We start from the raw sequence: 20,292 nt of genomic DNA on the forward strand, positions 1-20,292 counted from the left end.
ATGTCCGTAGGATCTCCTCTTCTATACGTTCACTTCCGTTAGAGGACTTAAGTTTGTAAAGCTCACTTTCTCTTTACAAAAGCCCTATTGATGATAAATGGGTGTATGTTCACTAATTCTGTCCTTGATTATAGTTTCTTCAAGGTGTGTTTGAGAACTGTACTGAATACAGGCATTTTTAGTGACTGATGGTATGCTAAGTGACTTCTATCTGTATTTGTTTAGGATTGAATGTGTTCTGGTTTTCTCTCTATACCACATTCATAAAATAAACCTGGTAATTAAGGATGTGTAAGTCTTGGAGCCCAGTGTTCTTGTTAATTTAATCTAAAATTGTTAACCTTGACTCATGGGTGTCATTTCATATTAAAATGGCTGGTTTTCTGATTCAGATTCCGTTAAAGTTTTGCTGATGCACATGTAGGTCTAACCCTACTATAAATTTGATAATTTAGGTGACGTAGCTTAAAAGTTATTGTAGTTATTCCCACTTAGTTTTGCCAGCACAAATGAGAGAATATACTAGTAGGAAGGAGAAGGTTTTGAAATGGCTTGATTAGGAGTAATGTAATGTAATGTGGAACTGTGTCCTGAGTCCAGCAAGGCTGACTGTAAACAGAAAGTCCAAGTAAGTCAGCTCTGAAAATAAGTTAACTTTCAAGATGTTGAATCAACTTATGTTACTGTTTATTAATGTCATTAGTAAAAAAATGCTGTCTTTTAGTCAGGAAACACATGTGGAACTGTGTGAATGCAAAGTTGGGTTACTTTTTGTCCCTTGTACTAATTGCTGCAAAATATGCTACAGAAAAGAAGCAACCTTGCTATTAGGGTCTTTCACAGGACTTTCTGTAGCTTATGAGCTGCTTGGAGTTTTAATAGTCAACAACATGTTACTCAAACCAACTAATATTATTTGATTATTTCCATGAATATTTACTAGACAGAAAAATCACTCTGAAAATGAGGATCAGATTATTCAGCTATAAACATTTAAGTGAAGAGGCTAACTTGGGCATGACCTCTTTAAAGATAAACTTGGGGTGATGAGGAAAATTCTTACAGTAATAGATATTAAAATCAGAAAGCATCAGTTTAGATCACTTAATTCTTCACTGGAATGGTCAGTTCAAAGTCTTTCACCAGTATTTTATGTGACTTGCAATTTTAATTGAAATGCTAGTGGTCATTTGAAGGGTTTTGGATTTAAGCAGCTGCATTTTAGAACACTTTTAAATCAATCTATTTTGTTTCCTCCCTTGTAACTTGAGATTTTAAACTATAAGTCAATCCTATTATAATGAGGTTTGAAATTATTAGTACTTCAGAGGAGCTGCTGACTTTGAGTTACTTTGAGTTTGAATCCTACCTCTTATTTGCTAGGGTTTAATAGGGGTTACTACTTTAAAACATCATTGTCAGTGTTTGTCAGTGTCTTCATTTGAAAGTAAGTGTAGGGTTTTTTTCTAATCTTCTGATTTTTATTTTTTCCCAGATATATCCGTGTAGAAATTGTTTTATAATAATTATTAAGGAAAATACCAATAGAGGTAAGCTAAAGTGACTTAATAATGCAGTAGGGTAGTATTTTCATACTTATATTCATCACCTGTTATCTGAGAAATGGTTCTGTGATTAAAAAACGCAAATTTGTTCAGAAAGCTCCAGTTCAACACCTCAATAAATAATTTGTAACATTGTTTAATTTCTGTGCTTGTTGAAGTTCAGCATTGGCATATGTATGTGTATACATAGTATATATTTACACATATATGTAGCTGTTGAAAGGAAACGGGAACCTTTTGAATGCACAGAGGATTAAAACCGTAGAACTCTGAATTAAAAGCAGCAAAATCAGAAACTCGAGCAGTGGTTCTGCTGAGCCCTGTTACCCTCAGTTTTAATGGAACAGGTTTAATACTTAGAGCCATGGTACCCTTGGGTCATAACCTTTACTCAAGGCTTGCAGCCTGTGTGTACTACCTGTATCTCTTGTAGTCCACAGGTACTAATTTCCTAGACAAGGGTAGAGAGGGGGTGATACGCTGCAAGTAAGGTTTGTGAAAGTCTGTCTTTTAAGTGATCTTTCAAGTTTTTGGGCTGCAGAAGTCTGTCACTCCATGTTCCTTGCTGGAAGAAGTGCTTTTATTTTGAAACCAAGCAGTGTTCCACTTTGGGTAAATTGTCTGCATCTGGTGTGCTGGATGTTTCATATGCACCTCCTCGTATTTCTTTTTCTGATGCAGTCCACCAGAACTGTATTTTAGACTTGCTGCCTTTGCTTTTCTCAGTATCCTGAAGGCAGAAAGGAGACAGGAGGCTAGGAGCTATTTCTGTTCTTTCCTACTGTTTGAGACAGAATGATGGAAAACTGATTGCTTCTATTTATTCTGGATATTATGTTTTTAGTTAGTTTTTGATTGTCCTAAAAATTGACTATATGATCTCTTCAGACTTTTATATGCTTTTAGAGTACTGATGCCAGTAGTCTTATTTTGTGGCATTTTTTCCTAAAACTGATGCGTTTGTTGCAGCTGAAACAAGATTCTGGTGATGAAAATTTTTCACTTTTGTATCATTCCAGGTGTATCTCTTTCCTTTTCCTTCTTTTCCCTTCGCTCTCTTCCAGAGTTGCCCATCTCCAATGAATGTGTAAGCTTGTTTCTTAAGAGGATGTAAAATCTCTCTTAGGCTTTCTTTTGGAGCAGTTGTTGGACCCTCTAGAACCTGAAACAGAAAGATTAGGTCTAGGTAGGGATAATCTGTCAAGCTCTTTCAATGAGAACAGTGAAGACCACTTCTGTTTCACTGTCAGAATGGTGTAAGGCAGAAGTAATTTCTGAAGTAAAAGCTAGATTATGTTACCCTACTTGGGTTACTAAAAATGAAACAAAACTTGTGCAGTGCTGTTGTATTTGTATTGCTTTATGGTGTTGACCCCAAAATGCCTTGTATCCCACATCTTTCTTTTGATGGTTGTATGTAATCTACAGAAACTGTGGATGCAGCCTGTGATCAGCTTCCTTGTGTACCCTGTGTTCTTCACCCAGCATGTGGTGAATAAATGAACAGATGTTGAGACAGACATGAGAGATTTTTTTGCCCTATGAGGCTGATCAAATGCTAGAACAGGTTGTTTAGAGAGACTGGAGTCTCTGTCCTTGAAGATACTCAAAAGGTCTACAGCCAGAGCCCTGAGCAACCTGCTTTATTGGCCCTCCTCCGAGCAGCAGTTTTCGATTAGATGATTTCCAGAGATCTCTTCCAACCTCAAATATTCAGCTGTTCTATGATACCCAAGAACTGTGGTGTCTGGGTTACCCACCAAGAAAAGGTGGACACATCTGGCTTATTCATACTAAAATCGCTCTCTCTGAAGACCTGGATATTCAAGAGACATACATAAGTTCTGACAAAAAAAGAATCAATTATTGACTTAAGCGTTCTCTGCTGATACCTGTATTGTTGCCTGGAATACAAAGGAAGAAAACCTTTAATCACCAAATAAAAGAAATAAAGATCAAAGATGATTTTTTTTTTTTCTCCTTTTTTAGTACTTGCTTTGAGCTTGTAATTCAGATGTTGCATACATCTTTGGATTCAACGTAAAGTTAACTAGAGAATGACTAAAGATCAAGGATCTGTAAATTTGAGATATAGTTAAGGTATGTAGCCAAATGGACAGCTGTCTTTAAGGAAGCAAAAGTCTAAAGTATTTGTTAATTACTTTATTTTCATCCAAAAGTAGTAAGCAGGTTAGTGTACAGATGAACTTTTTCCCCCCTCATTTAGTTATTAATAGCCTAGCTGTGCTAGGATCTTGATTTTTGTTTTCATTTATCTAAAAACTTTAGACAATGTTAGATTAAAAAAAAACCTGCTAGTATCGCTGGAGGACTTGACTAGCTCTTTCTGAATATTTGAAAGAGATGGCACTCAGATTTCCTTTTGTACCAGTAATTGGTTTATTTCTTGAAAACTTGAAGGGTGTATGAAGATGTAGTTTTGGCTGGATATTCACATACATTTGTTAAGATATTATAAGCATTCGTGAGAACCCTCTGAATGTAAGAGTTGTACTGATGAAAAGTTGCTTGTGAATCTCAGAAACTTTGGATGCGTCTATAATAATTTGGAGAGAAATGGGGGAAGTATGGCGTGCTTCCCCAGATTATTTGCAAAATGAACTTGCACCTACATCCTCCTCTGAGAGATGTGCTTTAACAATATTTTGATGCATGGGTTATTGTTAGCTAGATTAATTCGAAAGCACATGGATGCACCACGCCTTAGCTTTTCAAGGCGGTTTAATATCTATTTTAAAAGCCATAGAAGAGATTGAGTATTGTTGAGGGTTTTATCCATCAAATGAGAAGTCGTTTTGACTAGAGGAAAATCATTGCCCCCACCACTTGTCTCCCTGTAATGCCATATCAAAGCATGGTGTCTGAAGTGCTCTTATGGTTTAATGGGGAGCCGTGATCTGAAGCAAGAAGAAACAGAGAACTCTTATCTGCCTTTCAGACTCTGAACCTCTTTCCCTGACAGAGCAAGGACTCCAGAGCTAAAATCCAAAGAAGGTGCAATTCCTCTTTTGCTGCAAAGCTTTACCCTGAGCAGCATGTAATGTGTTTACTTGTGTGTGCTTGGGGTCTGCAGGATGCTGCAGGGACTGTGGCACTTCTGTGGCACTGCAAATCCACTTCTGTAAAAGAAAGCTGCTTGGGAGAGGAAGGTAAAGCAAAGAAGGACCCAGTTTATCCATAGCTTCTCATTAAGAATACATTACTGCTTAATTTATTTTTTTTTAAGCACAGTACTTATCTGTATTCTGGCTCTTGGTAGCTTTTTTTTTTCCTTTTTCCTGCAGCCAGTTTTTTCTTAACAATATAAATGTTTTCTTTGGTACAATCACATATGTTGTCTGTAAATTAACAGGAAGCCGTTTTTTTTCTGGATACAGCAGGAGTATAGCTTTTTTAATCAGGATGATGTTTTGCCAGTGACCTTCTGCCTAAGCTGGGAGTGATGCTGTCTGCACTTCTGTAGTCCTCCTTCTTTCTCCCAAGTAGCTGCTTGTTTTTGAATTCCACAAGTTAATACGTGTTAATGATGACATGTGACAGAGAGGAAGTGCCTCAGGATAGCCCTGAATAATTTGAATAGTCTGGACTTCAGCCTTAACTTAGAAAGAATGTGGTCCTTTATGTTCTGGGTAGATAACCATAAACATTCATCTTTTTAGTGCTCTGTTTCCTCTTAGCATTCTTAATCGGATGAGACCATTACAATCCCAAGATCGGAAATAAATTAATGAGGTGCTTTTGGTTTTTTATAGTTTAATCAACTGTAATTAGATTTGATCCAGAGTTGTTCAGATGTGTGTGCACTGTTCCAGGACATAATTGTCAGGGATTCTTAACTGACTTAGGTGGAGGGCTTAAGTTTTGCTCATAGCACTTGCCTTGGTGGTGGTGTTTGGTGTGTGTATTAGTTTGTGTTGTGGGTTTTCCCCCCGCTCAGACTGTTCACAAAATGTGACTTCTGCAGCTGCTGTAGGAAAGCTGTTCCAAAAATCCTCAGTTCTCTCTTTAATTTCTACCTTCATTTTCCCCGTGGTCAGTTTTTATTTGACTTTATCCTAACTTTTTAATTTACTGTGTACACCTATTTTTCTGTTGTCCATGGTGCCTTCCCCTGAGGGCTTTTTGGCACGGTAAGGTGAAGGGTATTGGCTGTTCTTGCAGGGAGGATGCAGAGGATCATCTGGCACTTGCGGGGCTGGTCGGTAGGCAGGTTTGAGAACTGGGGCATTGTGTTGCAAGGTGGCACAGATTTTTTTTTTTAAAGACAAGGAACAGCAACTTGCTAAAAGCACCCTAGCAAAAACACTAAAAGGAGTCATATCCTGTTAGGCTTTGCTTTACAGCGTTGGGTAAACGAAGTTGTCTCTCTTAGTCAGCTTCTCTTTCTCCGAACACACTGGTAATGCTTTTTCATGTTAGTTTTAGGTATTTGTGCACTGTAGTCAGTTAAGACAGCTACCGAACAGCACTCACTTTTGGTTTTCTGGCTGGTAATGTCTCTTACTTCTGCATTAAAAAATCATAGTTTAATTTTAAGTAACAATTAGCTCACTACTAGCTGTGGTGGATTCAGTTCTCAACTAATAGAGATATCTCACTATTTTTGTCTTAAAAAAAATTGCAAATAGAAAGTGATAAATTAATTTGCATTCTACCAGTAGGGAGTCAGAGTTGCATTTTAACCCTGTTTTAATTGCCTTATGAATCTTCCCTTCACAGTGCTTTCTAAAGCCTTACACAAGTGAGGTGAAACTGAGTGGGCAGTTGCTTAACCAAATATTAGTCATATCCTTTTTTGTTTAGAATGTTTTGTGTTTAATATCTGATTTAAGTATGTGAACAATCTTTGCAGATTAGGAGAACCGCAAAATACCAGTGCGATTTATCTGTTGCACGAAATTGTAAGACCAATTCGGAAGCTTATTTTGAAGCCCTGCAATAGTCAGATCAGATGTGGGGGGCTGAATCATCTTCCATTGCCCCTCTCTCTCCCTCTTTGGGGGTGGTGGGACGACTAATCTGGTTCTCTCAAGGAATCCCATCAAACTCTTGAGTGTCATATTGAGTTTTGGGGAAGATACACTGTATAGAATTAAGTAGTTCAGAATAATCCGATACAGTTTTTTTCTGGTTCCTGAAATATGTCTCTGCAAGCTTTAGTATTTTGTCTGCTTTACTAGTTTGTGGGTGGCCAGGTGGTATCTGTGTTCCCACTCTCTATTTCTCCTAAATCAGCTGGAGTTTGAAATACCATCCTGTGCTCACATATGATCTAGGCTAAACCCAAATTTGTGGTTGATCTGGTATGCGATATTGGCATTTATGATCATGTTTCTTTGGCCTCGGATAGTTTGGTGACTGCAAATTGAAGTTCTAGATGTTTAATCTGAGTTGCATGCTTGCTTAGGGATTCGAATAGATCACTAAGCACCATATCCCACCTCTCAGTATATTCAGAATAACTAAACAGAGGTGGTCACTGTCCTTCACAATCACCTTTTCAAAATTTGCCGAAGAAAAATGTTTCCATTGTATCATAACTGCTATTCTATTTAAGATGAGGGCATTGTATTCTTAAAAGTGCAAAGCTGAGATTTAAGACTTTTTAAGATGATTGACATGTGCTTTGGATCGAAGTTGGTAATATAATTTCTGCATTTAGATAGTTCAAAAACTCAGTTAAATTGGGAAATTTAGTCACTTTGTTCATCAGCAGTATCTAAATATATTGAGACAGGATGATTTTTTTTTTTTCTTTTCGTTCTTTCTTCTTTAGTCTGAGAAGGGCCTTATTCTGTTGCAGGTAAGGTAATTACAGTGACCTTACTTCAGAAGTGTTGCATGTCAGACTGCATAGCCTATGGATAGACAAGTTACTTACAAGATAAACAGGATTGAAGTCACTTTATAACATATAATTTCAGTGCTAACATATAATTTCAGCGCTTACAGAAATTCTGTCCAAGTTATTTGCTTTCCACTGTATTTTTCTTAGCATAGAAGATGACTTTGACTGGGTTGGTCTTGATTCACTCTGAAATACAACTAAAACTCTCTTAATGGAGAGAGCTTTGTCACTGTGACATTGACAGTACAAATACCATTTCCTTCCAACCCCATCCTGTCCTGAAAGGACACAGGAGGGAACCTTGTTGGCTACTAAATGTGTGTGCATTCTTGCCAAGGGCCGATATTATAGGTCTAGATGGCCTACAAGTAGCTGTTATCTTACTCTTCCTTCCTTTTCCCCTTCAAAAGGAAAAACCTAAGTGAAGGAAACTTATTATCTAAAAAGCAGATGTTGCGAAGAGGAGGAAAACGCATCGTATTTTGTATTGAGGCAGTAGCTATTGCTCTAGCTGCACTCTAGCTGCATGGTTTTGCATTTGGGTTGGGATTTTTTTTTTTGTGGCTTGTTTGTTTTTTCCTGTACACAGTAGCTGACATAATGAAATGGGAAGCTTGTTTGAGTCAAGTATAAAATGGCAGCAGGAAAATTTGGAGTTGGGTATTAGCCAGGCAAAGGCTGGGTTTGCAAGTGACGGTTGCTATGTGGCATGTGGAATATAGAATGGATTCCTTTTATGTAGCAGAGAATAATCTGACCAACTTCTTATGTTTGTGGATGTGTGGTATCACTTAAATGGATACAAAACATTCTTTTCTCCACTATTGCTGGAACTTTTGTTAGTTCTCCAACTGACCTTGTAGTACCTACTCCAGGATGAAGTGAGTGTGTTTGTCGTTCTGCTTTTTGTCACGTTGGTTAATCACAGTCTTTCTCTTTATTTTCACAGAGCAAATTCGATTAAAGAATATAAGAAATGTATATGGAAGATGCTTGTGGTATCGTTTGCGACTGCTAAAACCACAACAAAACATAATTCCTACAGTAAAGTATGTTTCATTTACATGACTTTCCATTAAAGCAATTACTATATTTTTATTTTTATAAAAATACATCTTTTGGTAATCAAAACAGCTGGAATTAGTTGTACAATAATTACTTATATACAATAATTACTGTCACAGAAGAGACATTTGCAAGCTGCTATATCTGAATAATAATAATAATAGTTATTATCTAGTAGGGCTTGAAATCAAGATGGATTCTGTTTGTCCTTGATAAAATACCTGATAAATGAAACCGGTGAACCTCAGCACTAAAAAAAGTAAACAATACATTTATTTGTTCTAGAAAATAGTCTTCCCTCTCTGAAATTGGTGGTGCTAATGATGTCTTTTGATTTAAACATTTAATATGTAAACATATACATTCAAATATGCAATAATAATAATTTTTATGTTCAAAGTTGGTGGTTTTATGTCCTTCAGCTCTTTTTTTACAACTCCCACCCTCAAAATAGTTTGTCATCTGTTATGAATCTGTTTCAGCTTTTTTTTTTCCCAAACATTGTCTATGATCAGGTTGAAGTAATCCTTTAAAACCAGGAAATACTGTTGTATTCCTGCTGAGGACAGAGACTTAAAGAATGGGAAGAGTATTTTTTTGAGTGGCTTACCTGAATTAAACAAAACAAAACCCAGCAAAACCCCCACAAAAACCAACCAAACCAAAAAAGCCCCAAAAAACCCACACCCAAAGAAAACAAATTAATTACAAGTCAGAGCAGCTGTCTCATCTGTGTCAAAGGTGGTGTTATAACTGAAATACTCATACCTGGTTTAAAATGGCTTTAATGTGTCTCACTGCTTTAAGATTGTGTCTTGAAGACTGGTATCAAGTGACTTCTTGTGTTACTTGTAGAATTATACTAGAGCCAGTGGATTTGTACATTAAAAAAATTATTTCTTCCAAACAGGAAAATAGTCCTCCTTGCAGGCTGGGCACTGTTTTTGTTTCTTGCATACAAAGTTTCCAAAACGGACCGAGAATATCAAGAATACAATCCTTATGAGGTTTTACATTTGGATCCTGTGAGTAATAGCATCTTTCACTAGTCTGTACTACTGCAACTGTATATTCTATCTCTAGATGTCAAATTTAAGACTTTTTTTTAAACAAAACAAGCTAGCTTTAGTGATTGTACCTAGTGATTTCATTCTTCTTGGCATCTGAAAATTACTGCTGCTTATTGTAAAGTTAGTCTTTACATATTCTTTGCCTATTATCTGTGCTAATTTATAACTTCTGTGTCTAACTCCTTCAAAATTTTGATGACTTTTTTAATATAACGAGGTGGATTTTTTTTAGTCTATTTTGAGTCTTACTGTGATGTTTATTTCCATGCTTAGTACAGGAAAAAAGTCGTACTGGGTGTGAAAATCCTCTCAATAGCCATTTTTATGCTGCTGAGTAATGTGTATAAACAAGAATGTGAATTCATTTGATTTACAGCCATTGTACGGCAATATTTCTCTTGTAAATGAAAGGTTTCACTAAAGGTTATTGGTGATGCACATTTTGATGTAGTAAAGGATACCTTGAATCTCAGTTGCATCTGTGAATGCAAACATCAAATTCTGTATAGCGATACCAGCCAACTGGTTTATTGAACTGAAAAAAAAAATATATGTAGTGTTTATCCAGAAGGCAGATGCAGTACTTGATTTATATGGAAGGTCAGATTCAAAATGGATATAAGAAGTTATTTATCCTGAGGAGACAAATAAGTCTTCTGGATGTGTCTTAAACTCTTTAGTCTTGTCAAACTCATTGCTTCATCTTAACCACAATACCTCGAGCAAATTCTTTGCTTATGGTAATTATTCCCTGATATAGCTCCTCTTTTGAATAACAGTAGAGTAGTCTTCAGTGCTGAAGTCTGAGGTATGTTTTACTCTCTGCTCTAAGGAAGTACACCGTGTGTACAGCTCAACAGAAGAACCAGTTTTGATTAAACTTGATGCATATTGTTACTGTGGGAGAGCTTAATATGTATGTGAACATGAACAAATACATCTCTTCCCATTAGTGACATGACTCATTGGCATAAGGACAGGCATCACTGGTACTGCTGCTCTAGGCTAAGAAAGCCACTAGAGCAGAGATGTGATTCCATCCTGTTTCTAGCTGGACAGGTAGAACAAGACCCCACCTGTCATGTGCAGAGAAAAGTTATTTCAGTTCAGCCTCTGCTCAGTTCCTCTGAATGATCAATTGCTGGCTTGTGTTCTCTCACTGACACACAGGAACGAGATAAATTTTTGCTATTGGATGTTATCTGCAGTTTAAATGTTCAGCTATCTGGGTTAACTTTGGTTAAACAAATCCGGCTAAGGATTAAATCATCAGAGGATTTTCTTTTGTCATCTTTGGCAAACTTCTACAATAACAACCCTGAGCGGGGAAAATGTTCATGTCTAGTGAATTGTAACTGAATGTTTGTTAATGTAAACCTGTATGCATGCTGGAGAAATGTGCATCTCACCCAGGCAAAGAAACCAATATGGGAATGCTCTGGTCACTGATCGAGGGATGGAGCATATTGTCATAAGGACAAGTTGAATTAAAGCCAGTATGTTCCAAGGGGGATGAAGAGATGGGTGTGAAGATAGAGCAGTTGAAGCAGGGTTCAAATTAGAGTTCAAGATTCCAGAGCATGTTTGCTTTTTGTACTTGAGTGCTATCAGAGGACTTATGTTAGGTCTCCTTGAAAAACTTCTGTTTTGGGCTACATGAAAGTGAACAGCTTTCTTCTGTTACCATTGAAATGGAACCTTTAGGGTTGCTGTCCGCCCTGCTGATGTTGAGGTGATACAGATGTTGAAGTGCTGTTAGATAGTGGAAATGTTGCTGTTAAAGAAACCCGAAACTTTAAAAAGAAGAAAAAATTTGCAGACAGGCGCTTGAAAGTTTTGGTACACGATAATTAATTTGCTTCTCTATATTCACCCTGTGGCCAAGATTTTTTTTTTTTCTTTGAATCTTCTGTTAGCATATCAGCGTATATGACAAGGCTGTTTCTCCAGAGGAGAACTGTAATATGGACAGAATCAGATAATGTACATGCGCCTTATTTTGTATAAAATATCAGCCCTTTGTTTTGAATATAGAATGGCTCTTTTTGGAGCACATCACTTGAATTCACTATTTTATTGAATAAACATCCTTACTACCATTTTCCAGGTAGGATCCGAGACAGAAACGTAAAGCTCAACACTAATTATAGTTTTGAATTCTTTAATTAAGATGATCGGGGCATTAATTTTCTTTTGTAAGTAGTTAATAGAAGGAAGCTCTGTCTTCCAAGCAGCGTGCTGACTGACACCAGCTGTCCTAGGCTGCTGAGCATTTCTATAAGTCAGGCCTAACTTCTGTAGCCTAGCATTTGAAAATGAGGAGTAAGCAATTAATGATAAACTGATGACAGACTTTCCACCTATCAGGGATCACATGCAACATCTGTGGCAGAGAGAAAAAATTAGGATTTTTTTTTTTTTAATAAAGTGCAGCATTCATGTGAGCCATGAAAACCCACCTCTTCCTGTCCAGCAAACTTTTTTTTTTTCCATTTTCCAGCTTCTGCTACTCATCTGGCATTCTTCATCTAGTTTTGAAATGTTTTTTTTTTTTTTTTACTTGAAATCAATTTTATTATGGAGTAAATGAATCCTGTGCATTAAATGTGATAGGCATACTGTTGAAAAATAGTGTTGGAAAATGATAGACACATTGTATAAAGAGAGAGAATGTAACAGCAAATGAAGCCACAGGGCAGCTTAATTTTTGGTTTGATTTTTTTGAAACAGTACCATTATTTTTAAATAACTTCTTGTGTGTTAATTATTCACTTAAGGTCAACATGCTGGACCTCTCTACCACAAAATGTTAAGAAGTCTTTGGTAATGGTTTTGTGAAACTCAGCAGGTAGCTTACTAGAAAAACTTCATCTGTGCTTGCTATAAACCTGAAAGTTAATGAATAGGGGGTTGTGTTGGGGGCATTTGACAATCTACTGTAGTAGAATAAAAATTGATCTCTTTCGTAGTTATAGGTCGTATGTTCCCTTTGTTCAAGAAGTTTGAAATAATTTATAGGTAGGATGATTCTAGTAAAAAATATTCTCAGGCAGCAGGGCAATCCACTGTTCCTGGTGACTGACAGATTTATTTCTGCTTACAAGCTGCAAGTGAACCATCGTACGAGATCTATGAGCTCTGCTTAAATAGAAGAATACTGCAAGTGAGAATTCCTTGTATTCATGTGAATATTTATGAAAACATAAGATATGTCAAACAGATAAAAAGGCCCTTTTTTTTTTTCTATGGATGGTTGAACAAGGCAATCCAGAAAAAAAAAAGTACCCAGTCATCTGAAAGTCTTTTTTTCAGACTGTAACCTCTAACTTGATTTAAAAATATAATGATTTTAAAATTTTTTTTTTAGAAAAATAGTCATGTTTCCATGAAATACATATGTAGTGTCATGATTAGAACATAATTCTTTAGTTCATTTAATGGTTTAGAGAAATATTGCACAATGTACTTTAGAATATGTAGGAGAATGGATTTGATTTAAGATATTTATTAATAACTCAAAACTTTCCTTTTTAAGGGAGCAAGTATATCAGAGATTAAGAAGCAGTACCGTGCACTATCACTAAAATACCATCCCGATAAAGGAGGAGATGAAGTTATGTTCATGAGGATTGCCAAGGCCTATGCAGCGTAAGTTTATTTTTTGCCTACAAAAATGGGAACTTAATACTGTGAGGAGGGAAACCTTTAAGGTAGTAGCAACCAGGAAAAATCTGTTTGGATAGGTAATGAAAGTCAAAACATGTCTTTGTTCAGCTCATACTTGCTTTGTGCAAGTTGGGAAGGATAACTTAATTGTTTAGCAGCTGTCAGAATACTTCAAGGTGTTAGGTCTTTGTATGAAACTTCCATGTCATCTAGGAAGAGTGTTTCCAGTGTGATACATATTAAATCTTAAAGGTGACAAAGAACAAAACGGGTGATGTGGATTTTAACCAACCAACCCTGTTGCAGCAATTCTGAAATGTTACTTAAAGAATAAATACACTGTTTATTTTTCTGATTATAAAGCTGAAGAGTAGGAGACAGTATTTCAACTCTGTTCCTGTCTAGGATAGAAATGTTTCATTCTGGTTCTGACTTGGTTTTCTGTCAGCTCTCCCACATCCCTTTTAATTTACACTTGCCTTGTGGTCCTGATTTTTAACTCTGTGACTGCTTCATATTATCAGCGTAGTTCTTAAAAGCTGAATCCTTGAATCCCATTTTCCTCTAGAGTATTTTTTGGCCTTACCTCTGATTATAGCTTTTTTCTTTTTTTGGTCTGAGAGATTATGTGTAATATTACAAATCTGTATAAAGGAAATCCCTTTTTATTGAGTTTTTCGATATTCAAGATGTGGGTTTGGGTTTTGTAGTGCTGTTCATATGTGGAATGTTAATGCAGTTTTATATTTTCTGCTTTAAACAGTTAGCTGTCAGAGTCAAATACTCTCTGACCAGGTTTGCTTAGATATTCCACATGTGGAGTGTGTAATGTTTGATATCAAATTTGCCTATCTGATGATAGTTGATGTTACATGGGATTTCTGATTTTGTGGAGTGATACATTTGTTTTGTGGTTTTAGTATATTTTGTAAGTTAGATTTAGCAAAATACAGCAGTTGCACTACATGGCTCAATCACAATACCAGTGTTATCCCTGTTGCCGGGATCTCTAACACAGTTACTGTGATGATGCTGGGCATCCCCAGACACCAGGAAGGTGTATGTGGGTTGAAGCCAGCTTGAACCTGTTGTTCTCTTCAAAAGTCATACACTAGTTGTCTAGTTTTTATACTCAGTGTTGGACTGAGCCAGTTATGCACTTCACTCATGCTAGTCTGGCAAACTTGAGAGACATTCATACTGTTTTAATACACTCGAGGAGAAACATTTATACTATTGATTGATCCATTCAGCTGTTGGTAGGTGTTTATCTAAAACAAAGGCCACCCTCTGGTCCCCTTGGTGTTGTGATAGAGTCAGCTGCTTTGCAACAGCTGTGGTGCATCACTGTGGTCAGTCTGAGTGTCATGGAACATCACCCTTGCCATTCTCCTCCAAACCTTCTTCCATTGTAGAGGGTTATTGGATCAGTCACATCATCTGAGAACGCAGCAAGCTGGTGATCTCTGCTTTTAAGTCAGTTGTCTATGTGGTTGACTTTACTGACCTGAGAGTCCTGTTTGAGGTGAGGCGTGAAGCAGAACCAACACCACCCTCACTTGTGCAATTTTGAAGTTGTCCTTTCTGCTTGCACACATCTGCATCACTATTGAAAGTCTCTTGAAGAGGATATTCTGTTACTGCTTTCTGAGCTCTTGCAGCCTAGCAAACTAGCACTCAATACTTGGTAATACAGTTTGGTAGTTCAAACACTAAGTGCAAGGGCTGTGGCAGAGGCACATCCTGAAGTAAATGACAGTCAAGTTCCTTAGCCATGCAGTCTTGAAAGAATGTGAAAGCGACCCATTCAGTGAGTCTGCTTGTTAATGGCTGTGAGACTTGGAGATGATCAGGAGATGTCTGACTCACTGGGTTCCTTCTGTGAGACAAAGTCTTCCTTATAGTGAATGTGTGATGTTCTGTTTCCTAAAGCGGTATCCTTCTCCTGTAGTAGCAGGGATTCTGTTAGAGGTGGTGTAGTATTGCCAAGAAACTGTCACTACAGGACAAGCATAGAAACTTTAAGATTTAGGATGTGGTGTCTTCATTTATTTCTCTCTTCTTAGATATGAAACTAGGGAGTTCCAGGAAAAAACAACCACCAAACACATACTGTCAAAGGCTAAAAATGTAGAATAAGAGAACAAAAGCTTATATGGACAACTTCTGCTGTATGAACTCATCCTGCATGTTCACTTTTTTTTTCCAAAAAAAGATGATGTTTTCAGCCTTTGTCTTTCAAAATTTGCTCTACTGTAACCTGGCATTGGAAAGTGCTCCTTGAGCGTGCAGTCAGTCTTGTGAAAGGGAGATGTGATTTGTCAGTCTGCAGTATGAGGGTGCACCTTCTGCGTCTGATTTCTTTTGCTGTCAGAGTGCTAAAAGAGTTTGCCTGTGTGTCATGAAGGAATACAACAGCATTGTTTCATACAAGAAATAGCAGAAGCTGTTGAGTTTGTTATAAACCATCTCTGAAGGATAGTATAAATATCACATTATAGTTTTTCTCTATGTTAATGATTTAGAGAAATTAATCTACTTATGTATTAACTCAATATCTTGTCTTGAATCTAGCTTAACTGATGAAGAATCACGAAAAAATTGGGAAGAATTTGGTAATCCAGATGGACCGCAAGGTAACAACTGCGAATGACAGAAGTCCTGTAATTTCTGTGTATTGAGCTCTGTAATACCCGATCATTTGAGAAGCACTCAGATAATAATATATATGTATATATAGAATATATTTTTCCTACGATTAGAAGGAATGCATCTGATCAATTCCCTCCTTGTAAAACTGACTCTGGGGTGGTGGTAGGAGGGAAAGGCAGGAAAGAGTTTGCGTTCTCATTTCTCAAACTTCCTATTTTGGGGGAAAAAAATAAAGGGTATTTTTCTAATTAGACAGCTTCAGTCAGTATCCGGAGAGAATGGCCAATATTGAGGGAGGTATAGGTTAAAAACAGAATATTTCCAAGCAGGAACTTCCCGATTTTAAATCTTTCTTGGTATTTAAAATCAGATACTGTAAATGTATGTTGAAAAATTAACAACTAGCCATAATGCAATAAACACATTTCAAAGGGATGTATGTGAGAATATGTATACGTTTAAATAAATACTGTATACAAATCTCCCTTCAATTTGCTGGAAGCAGTACTGTGTGAGTGTAGCTCTATGCCATCTTCATCTTGAAGAAGTCCTGGTGGTTGTCCCTATGCTGGCAGATTGTTCCTGGGCAGGTAGCTATGTGGGAATTATCCTGATGGTTGTGTATTGATGTTTTACAGTAAACAATTGAAACTAAAACAACTTAAGACTGAAAGTTCAGAGATTTTTTCCACCCATCTCTTGTTTGCAGTTGCATGAGTCACTTGCAAAACATTTTTGTGACTGTTGTTTAAGTGGGCTAGTTGTGAGGAAGAATATTGTATATTTAGCTGTGCTTATTGCAAGCAAAAAGGAAACATGCCATCTGTTAGGACAGGTCTCCATAGATAACTGCTTGTTGATGCCCTGCACTTTGCAGGACTAAGTTCTACTGCATATCAACATGGGATGAGTCAAGACTGGCTTGGAAGCAGTAAATGGAATTTGTAACTGAATTGTGAAGTTACAGGATGGCATGAGGGAAATCTGTGCTGGAAATTCTTCTTCTGAATGATATCAAGCCAACATGGGAAATTAATTTTTAATGGGGGGAAAAAAAGTGCCCCTAATCCAGTGTTTCAAAGAAATTATCTTCCCTCTCCTCTCTAAACAAAAACAGCAAAAAAAACCCAACTCTGCCAACTAAATTGTAGTGTGACGAAGGCATTTCTTATGGAGTAAGGTGGTGGTTCTCTTTCTTTAACCACTGCTTTATAGCATAGCATATTTCTTTCAGTCCTAGCTTCTCTTGGTTTCCTAGCCAGGCAAGTAGGAGGACTGCGTCCCTCTTGCTGAAAAATACAAACAAGATCTTGCTTCAGAAGTGCTGTCACAACATCAGCAACATGACACTGTAAATTTTAGCCTGGTACATGCACAGATAGTTTTCCTAGGACCTTTCTTGATGCTGAACTGTTCTTTGCACCCAGAACTACAAACTTTGTGTTGCCAAGTCACAGGATTTCAAGTTAGGCAGCATGTCAGTGTCCTTGAATGGACCTGAGTCTGTGACTTCAAAAGAAAGCTTGCCCAAAAGCTGAGGTTTTAAAGGCATGAAGACCCTTGTCTGATTGTCTCAGAGATTGCTTTCACAAACTTTAGGGACTCTGGCTTCCCAAAGGGCAAAGTGAAATGATTCCTTGGTAGGGCAGCAGTTTGTATTGTGAGTGTGAAACCTCCTGCTCTTCTGAAACTCTGATTCAGATTATGGTGGAGTTGAAGTTCTCTGACTTGCTTCTAGGTCTCTCATCGTTGCTTCATTTGAAGGGTGGGAGGAAGCCTAAAATTTTCTTTCTCCCATCATCTGCTCTGTAACCTTGCTCCACATTGAGGTGTGAAGAGCATAGTGTAGTGTAAAAAAAAAAAAAAAAAAAATCTGTATTGAAGATATGCACTCTAGTTTTTTAGTTCTGTGTGGTCAAAAATGGAGACAGTCTCTTCTAGAGGTGTATTCTGGGATGAGATGTAGCATATCTGGTGTTAGACATGTCTAATCAAGTTAGATGAGGTACATCCCACCCTCTGTGCCTAGCACAAAGGACCAGCAAGGAGTATTCCTCTCTGTCTAACCAAAGCAGCATGAAGGTTAGAAGCAGGCAAGAGTTTCTTGTCTTTGGCATGACCTGCTCGTTTGCTAAAAGTGAAATACTAAATGTGCAGAATCATTTGAAGAGTGTTTAAAAGCAGGTGAGGGGACCTGGAAAGCAAAAAGATATGGTTTTGATAATGTAAGGCAGTTTTAGTAGAATCTTTCCCCTTGGTATTTGCTAGTGCTTCAGCTCAGCGAGCATGGATGGGGGCAAGGAGACTCGCAGACCAGGAGAGAAAGAGCGAGCTTTGTTCTGAACTACTTTTGTTTCTGGAACAGTTTGAAGCTACTGTCCTAAAGGTCAGAAATACTGTGGGAAACTGAAATTGCTACCACCAGTAAAAGACAGATATTTTTAGTAGATTCTTCTAAAAATTCGTAACCATTAACAGATAGGGAAGTGTCTCTGGACTCTTCTCCAGAGGAGGGCATTTCCCATAACTTGATGTGGTAAGTTCACTGACTGTTATTCTGTTGACCTCCTAAGCTTGAGGTGTGGTCAGGTTGGTCAGATGTGTGAGTCTCAACAAATAGTTGTTTCCACCTTACTTACACAGAAGTCATGTTAGGCTCATGTGTAACAACTGGATGTCTGAATTGATGGCTGTCACAGTCTGTTAGATATAATTCTGACACTGTCTCCAAGTACATAGAGGATACTAGCCTGTCCTTATTGAAGTTAATACTCCTAATTGATACCTGCTAGTTCTGAGGAAAGTGTGTTTTCTGGTTTTGTTTTTTTATTAAGCAGATCCTAGAAGTTTGTAGTTTCTTTTTTTACTTTAGTGTTGGGATAATTAGCGTTTTCAAAGTTCAATTTATTACCACCACAGTGTCAGGCTATTTTATGCTATTCTGTATTCAGATCTGTGTATTGTACAATGTTACTGTTACAGAGTCATGTCTTCTGCAAACTAAATCCTTTCTAATTGAAAGGTATTCCTTTCCCTTGCTTACTAATCACACAAAAATTTGAGCTGGCAGAGGGTTTTGTTTTTTACAATTTACAGCTTGGAACACTTCTGCAAAGTTATAAGTAATAAAACTTTTTTCGTATAATTCATTTGCTCAAACAGTTTCCTTGCAGTTCATGTGTTTACGGAACTATATGTGTTTAGACTGCTGAAAACTCTGCAAGGCAAAGCTCATAAATATTTCCATCTGTGAAATCTTTCTTCTTTTTTTTTAATATATATTAATAAAGCTTGCACGTCTTTCACTGCAATATGTTAAACTAAGGTCTTTGGTATTTCAGATGTTGCATTTGTCTTACTGCTTACTTGAGTGTATTTCTAATTTGTTTTTTGACTTTGCTAAGTTTGTTAGGATTTTGCTTATCAAGAGTGATAAACATGAGGATTTTTTAGTGGGTTGGTGGTTTTGGGTTTTTTTGTTTGTTAGACTTAATGTGACTTTAAAACAATTCCTTAATATTTCATAGTGAATTCATTTTCTTTCATCCTGCAGCTACAAGCTTCGGTATAGCTTTGCCAGCTTGGATTGTGGATCAGAAAAATTCCATTTTGGTGGGTCAACTTTCAAGTGTTCACCTTAAAATGTCTTTTCTTAATACTGTGCATTTTAGTCAAAAACATCTAGTTAATAAAACTTCGGTGCAAATGCGCATCTTTGAAGCAAATTTCAGGAGTCAGAAGTGATAAAATAGCTTAAATCTAACCTTTGAAAGTAAAGTAGTAACATCCTTGGAAAGATCTCATTGCAATAATAATGAAGTTGTACTGTGGTTGCCCCTGCTACAAAATGTGTGTTTGCTGTTGCAAGGAGACACCACATAGAACTGTTATATGCTGGACTTCTGTAGTTCTATCTAGTTTGCTAGCAATGCTGTAATCAGACAGTGTCTAAATGCTCTTCCTGTTGCATTTGTTGCTGCAAAGTATTTGGCTTACCCGCTTGATTTCCCTTAAAGCAGTAGTCATCTCTGTCCACTGCATCACAGTTCAGCTGCCAACTCTTTCATTATTAAAGAAATCCACCTGAGACAATGCGTGGATCATTGAAAAGATTACTTACACTGAACTGATGCTCCTTATTTAAACCCTACCCAGCTGATTATATTACTTGTAAGCTGTTCTTCAGAAATAGTGACAGGCATTATGCAATAAGCTTACTTTAATTATTGCAGGTTTGTTGTAATAGTACTTGGCTATATTTTAGAATAAAGATTAAGCAAGAGTGGAATTAAGTAGCTGAAGTATCTAATGCAGTATCTTTCATAATCTTTCTCTAGGTTTTGCTTGTATATGGATTAGCATTTATGGTTATTCTTCCAGTTGTTGTGGTGAGTATTACCTAATT

At 37.1% G+C, this 20,292-nt stretch overlaps 1 protein-coding gene across 1 annotated transcript in view; it reads left to right on the top strand.

Moving 5' to 3' along the window:
* Positions 1-20,292, top strand: part of SEC63 (SEC63 homolog, protein translocation regulator) — a 60,240-nt gene that overhangs the window by 9,271 nt on the left and 30,677 nt on the right. Inside the window, exons 2-7 of the mRNA XM_065834594.2 lie at positions 8,384-8,483; positions 9,410-9,524; positions 13,105-13,217; positions 15,810-15,871; positions 19,441-19,499; positions 20,225-20,275. Of these exons, the coding sequence (XP_065690666.1) occupies positions 8,384-8,483; positions 9,410-9,524; positions 13,105-13,217; positions 15,810-15,871; positions 19,441-19,499; positions 20,225-20,275 (500 nt within the window). The remainder of the gene's footprint in view (positions 1-8,383; positions 8,484-9,409; positions 9,525-13,104; positions 13,218-15,809; positions 15,872-19,440; positions 19,500-20,224; positions 20,276-20,292) is intronic.

The sequence above is a fragment of the Patagioenas fasciata genome, chromosome 3 (genome assembly GCF_037038585.1).
Source record: "Patagioenas fasciata isolate bPatFas1 chromosome 3, bPatFas1.hap1, whole genome shotgun sequence".
In the NCBI taxonomy this organism is placed as follows: domain Eukaryota; kingdom Metazoa; phylum Chordata; class Aves; order Columbiformes; family Columbidae; genus Patagioenas; species Patagioenas fasciata.